General features: G+C 40.9%; 1 protein-coding gene across 1 annotated transcript; it reads right to left on the bottom strand.

The window, feature by feature from the left end:
- Positions 1-220: 220 nt before the first annotated feature.
- Positions 221-2,537, bottom strand: TMEM169 (transmembrane protein 169). The gene is made up of 2 exons (XM_008496991.2): positions 2,234-2,537; positions 221-843 (listed from the first exon to the last, which is right to left on the bottom strand). The coding sequence occupies exons 1-2, from the start codon at positions 2,535-2,537 to the stop codon at positions 221-223; spliced, it is 927 nt and encodes a 308-aa protein (XP_008495213.1).
- Positions 2,538-6,000: the final 3,463 nt, after the last annotated feature.

The following is a 6,000-nucleotide window of genomic DNA, read 5'->3' as shown; positions in this document are numbered from 1 at the left end:
AACCAGATGGCAAATCCCTGGAGTGCTATGTACCTTTCTACCCAGCCCACTTAAAGTTAGCACACTTGCATTCTGTGACACTTAAAGAGCACTCCCAGCCCAATATTTAATTCATTATGTTTGTGTTTATATATGTATATATATATAAAAAAAAATCAGTGTGTTTTTTCTAGATGGCAGCCACTCACGTATGACCAAAATAGTCAGCCAGGATAAAGGCTCAGACAGCTGAGGTCTCAACCCCCTGTGCAGAGCTTTTCCCAGAGAGACTACCTGAGATATTGTCAGAATCTAGCAGCTCAACAATGCTGTACGGAGAGCAATCTTCCAAACCCAGCTTGCTGCAGAGCCAGCCACAGAAGCCTTTCTCCATATCCCTGACAACACGCCACCAGTACCCAAAGGACCATGCTACCTGGGCCACAGCTGAGTACAGGCCTAGGGAAAAAGACACAACCATAATTATAATTGGGTAGAAGATGATCAAAAAGGGACAAAAGGTGATTTTGTGCCAGAAGGTCCTCTCTTCATTGTACACCAAGAAGATATTGTACCATGTAATGGTTCCATAGTAAAATGAAACCACAAAGGACACTACAAAAATGACGGGAAGGCAGATGATGGTCCAGAGGACAATGTGGGGTCCTCTGTCCAGTCCAACATCACAATTCTTCTTCTTCTCAGGTGTGTCCTCTTTAGGAGGTTCCTTTGATTTAGCCAGTTCCTGCAGCTCTTTGTCTGTTAGTGTGACATGGATGTCCACCATCTGACCCTTCTTCTTTCCCCTGGTGATTGTTCCAGTCAAGGTGACATACCGGCTGTCTAAAGGCATGTTCCAGACACCTATGAACACATATCAACTAATCTCCATTAGATTTATTTTCTGTAACAAGTACTTTGTGTAAATCCTCAAAGACCCTGAAGACATACTGCATATGAAGTTATAGTTTAATTTAAAAAAAGAAAGATGGAATGCAAAAAGCAATGCTGTATAAAGAAGATTGTCAGAGAAGAAAATTGAAGAAGAGCTAATGAGGGAGAAGACAGAAATTCTGGGTGACAGAAACCACAAGGATCTGCACTGGGGAAATGTGTGAACGGAGAGTGCTGCATGAGTATATGAGAAAGAGATGAGACAGAGTAACTGAATAAAAAATAGTATGCTTATTATCTCTGATACCCTCATAGATTTATTCATGAACAGCACTACAAATTGTAGTGAATTAGATATTAAATATGACTAAAATTCTTGTTCTGGAATAAGAACATCCACACAAGGACTTATACCTGAACAGGTAATATTTCATTCATTTACATTTGCACTGTATCTCAACACAAATTAATTTTCAAAGCTTAGAAAATCCTTACAAATCTTTGTATAATTATATTTGCATTTTAAGGCATCAACAAAAGCACCAAACAGGAAAGTGTTGAGATGTGTGTTAAAGTCACAGAGACTGCCAGAGCTTCCAAGTGACGTTAGTTTAGCATGGTCCCTGTACTGGTACTGGCCATAAACTGTTCTATGGGGCTAAAATAAGCTTCTTCCTGGTCTTAATTCTGACTATTTTGGAAGGAGGTCTTCAGAGGCTCTTATAAGAAGACTTAGTTGTAATATGTGACTCATAAAAATAGGAAGACAGCAGACAAACCATGAAAATAGGGCCTGAGATCATAGGGGAACATGGTGTGGCTGATGGACCAGGAGCATGCATCAACATTTAAGCATTTCTCAGCCTGAACTGTAGCCTCACAAGAGCGTTAGCTATAAGACCTATTTCCCACACTTCATCCCTACTAGGGTTTCCAGGACAGGCATCAGAAGTGAAAGTGGCCCCAAGATACCTCATGATGACCTTGCCAAATAATCACTCTTTAAGAGGAAGCTGTGCTAAGAATATGAGAAGGCAACAGCAAATCCTACATAATGGGTAAAGCTCCCAGTCCCAACTAAGTCCATCTGCTTCGATACTTTCACTTAAAATGCCTAAAACAACTGCCTGTTGAAACCAAGAGTGTGGGAACAACCAACTTCTGTGAAGAACTGCAGGAGACACCCCAAATCACCTTGTAAGGCTTTTTATTTCAGAGTGTTTTCATGTATGAACTCAAGATGTCCTTGCCACAGTACTGGAGAGGGTTGGTCCCACAGTCACGTTCATATGACCTCAGTGGATGCTGTCACCAGAAAATGTTTATGGAAACATAAACATGTGTTCTCAGGAATACATACCATCTGCCATGGTCTGACCCAGGAATTTGGAGCCTTCCTCAGAGCTCCTCTGTCCTCCTTCCTCATCTGCCTGATCTTCTTCCACCTTATTCTCATTGTCTGACCGATACACTATTATTGACTCAGGACGAGACTCTTTCTTCTTCTTTTTCCTCCGGTCCATAGTGGCTTCCCCATCAAAGGTGACAGAGGTTGCCACAGCCCTTCTCACAGAGCCATGGCAAGGGCTCTGGCTTCCAGACTTGCTCTCTTTCTGCGTGGTCTCCTCCATGCCACTGCTGCTCTCAAGTACCTCACTTGGCATCTTGTAGCACTTGTTTCCAATCTACGAGCTCCTTTACTTAGAAGTCAATGAGTAGACAACAGTCCCATGGATTCTTTGTTTTGGTACAAAGTCCCACTGCAGACACCCGAACTATGCACTCCATACCCAGCCTAAAAAGAGAAAGAAGGCTGAAAAAGTGTGGTTTTGTTAACAAGCAGAGAAAGTTGCCAGAATTCACCTTTAGTGGGTTACTTCCAACTGGTTTAAGTGACATCTGAAGATCCTTATTCCTGTCTTGAACATCAATTTTATTACAAGCACACGTTTTGTAATACCACCCAATCCTGATTCTCAGATTCCAAATTTAAATAACAACAATATCAAGTAGTAGTTTTAACTATGGTAAAGCTGCCTAAGTAAAAAACATATGATTAAAAATGCTTCAAAGCAGACAAATCCTGCTTCATAAATGGAGGAAGACGCAGTGGTTCTCAAATTCTGAGACATTTAAGAAATGGATTGTACCAAATATTCATGTTTAGGTACAAATCTGAATACACTGAATAACTTGTTAACAAATCTGTAGAGCTCTGTTGAGCATTTACATGAACATTTGTCTTTAAAAGAATTAATGAGGAATAATTAAGCTGTAATCTAGTATCTGAGTCATCTCTTTAACAGGAAACTAAGAAACACAGTTACCATAATTTATAGCCCACACAACGCTGGGGAAATCATTTCACTTGAACAGATGCTAGAAAAAAGTTGAGCATTTTTAGATTTGGCAATATGGTTCTGGTCTTCCCACAGATACAAAATTTTGCTGGTTTGTTTTGAAATTTGTTGTGGAATGTTAGATTAACTATTTATGCTTCTTACATATAACTTTTAACAGTATCACTTTAACTCCTAGGCCTGGGGCCAGATGGGTATATGAGGCTTTGAAGAACTCAACAATCCAGATTATTGTTTTGCATTATAGAAAATAAATCATCCATGTTGATCAGAAAACACACAAAATGGTAATTAAAAAATCAAGATTAGGCATACCCCAGAAATCAGACAACTTCTGAATCACTGGGCAGGGAATGTCATGGCTTGGTATGCAGCCTGGCTGGGAACAGACTGCTTAGATTGCCACCTGAGTTTACACCTGCCATGCAAAAATCTATGCCTAAATCTGTAGACATACCAGAAAACAGCTCTATAAAAGACTAAATTTGCTACAAATACTCTCCCCTCACCGCAGTGTCAAGAGTTGAACTTCAGAGATACCTAGAAGCAGTTGTTAAATCTTTCACTGGAGGGAATAAGAACAAGGAAAGAAAGAACAAAGAGAGGTGGTGATGATGGATGCCCTAGCCTGGTGTACCAGGTAGGTGTGGTTCAGTCTGGGGTTCTTCAAGATCATGGTGCATTCTTCTCCCATCCCAAAGTCCAGCCTTAACAGAGAATGGAGAAATAAAAAAAATAATGAACTTTTTCCCAGAGACTTTGGGTGTCTAGGAGAAGATATTCGTCACCTCAAACCCCTCCCCAAAAACACATAAACAAGCTATTATAAACACCAGAGTATAAAGAAAGAATGGGATATGCAAGGAACTTCACAGTGAAATCTAATGCTTTGCGTTCCTCTTCCTCCTTTTAGCTCCAAAGTGAGCCATCCACTGACTTCAAAGATAGCGAGCTCTGGATCTTAATATGTTAACATTGGCAGGAAACCAACACCTCTTCAGATCAGTTGGAATTCATGTAAGCTTTTGTTCAGTGTTCTATAAACATGTCTTTGTGGGGAACTGGATTAAATTTATTCTGTGGAATAAGCTCACTCTTTGTAGTAAATTCATCCAGGAGCTCCAATAGGCTCTAACATTCTTTGACAATCAACAATAAAACTTCATGGTTTGGATCTACGAAATCCTAAAATCACTAATGAGCCTCTGAAACAACAGTAAGATTCCCCTCCCAGAGGTGGTGAAAAGAAAGCAGGCCTGGAGTCACAGAGAAGTCAAATAATCACTGCTGAAATGATTTACTAAAAGTCTGGATACACCAAAGCTGATCTGTGATCAGATTCCAGATGTTCCTGGCTTTAGTTCCACTTTCAGTCCCTACTTCCTTGAAAAGGGGACAACTTGCCAGCAACATTCAAAAAAACCCACAAAGATACAGGCAAAGATTTTGTGGCTGGGCTTTTTTTTTCTTCAAGTTTATCCAGCTGTGACCTTAGTTAAAATCCCAGCAACTGATAAGCTAGTGTCAGTTCTTGGTGTGATGACAAATCTTAAAGAACCATGTCAACCTTGACTATACAATGAGGAGCAAGGTGATGTCATTGTGAGTCTGGCACAGATAAGCTCTAGAAATCTGCTCAGTTCTTGTGCTCACTGCACAGGGAGGATGCTGATTACTGACCAGAAGACACCCATGATCACCAAGTTGTTTTGCTATGTCTAACATTCCTACCCAGACTACATCAGCTATTGCCACTGTGAATTACCACCAGGACTGGAAACACCTCAGCAGCTGAGTTATGAAGGGTGGCAGCTCAGTTCCTTCTTCTCTTGCTCCTGAGCTGAGGGGAGGAAACAGGCAATGGGGAACAAGCCCCTAAAATGTGCCACTGCTGTGGCTGGGTCATAGCCCATGGGATAGGAAAGCAAGGGAGCACAGATTATTCTGCTTAGGGCACAAGGAGGTAAAGTCTGATGTCAGTCTGCCCATATCAGAAACAAAAACATGGTGAAGAAGATCCTCATTTTCAGCAGAGAAGGATGGAATAAAATGAAAATCTGAAAGATAGAAATATAGAGCAGACGTTAGGTAGGTGTTTTAACAAAGTGGGTAGGTGTCACTTGGTATACATCATGTAGGGCGGTGGAGAGCTGTCCCATCACTGGAAACTTCCAAATCTGGACTGGGCACCTTGGCAGCAATTTGGTTACTATTACTTGATAAGAAATGTTAATGTGGGGAAGTCCTCTGCCTTCTAATAAGGAGAAGTCAGACTGAAAGATCACAAAGATACCTCCTGATCTTAAGTCTGTTTTCACAGGAGATACGTAGATATGTAGATAGATAATATGTATTTATTACTTTCTCATCTGTTTCTGCCAATGGATCAGGATACACCCTTCCACCTGGTCCAGACTTTCTGCATACAGCAGAAACACAACCATCAACCCTATATCCTGCAGGGATGCTAGAGAATCAAACAGGTTCATGCCCCAGTTCCATTTTTCCTGGGAATATTTTGTCCATAGTGAAAAAAAAGGGCTTTTGCAGAAATCACAGTACTGTACACAAAGTTAATTTTTCCTCTCTTCTTTTTCTTTACAACCTGCAAGAACAAGGCCAGGCCTCAGCACTACACAGCTGTCCACAGCACCAACTCTTTCAGCCACACACTGAGATCTTCACACCTTAAAAGCCTTGCTGTGGAGCTCAAGCATGACAACTGCTGTGCATCTAATATTAGTGATTACATGGAGGAGACAGGAAT

Source organism: Calypte anna, chromosome 7 (assembly GCF_003957555.1).
Source record: "Calypte anna isolate BGI_N300 chromosome 7, bCalAnn1_v1.p, whole genome shotgun sequence".
NCBI classification, from domain to species: domain Eukaryota; kingdom Metazoa; phylum Chordata; class Aves; order Apodiformes; family Trochilidae; genus Calypte; species Calypte anna.
This window is presented reverse-complemented; position numbering and strand designations above follow the sequence as displayed.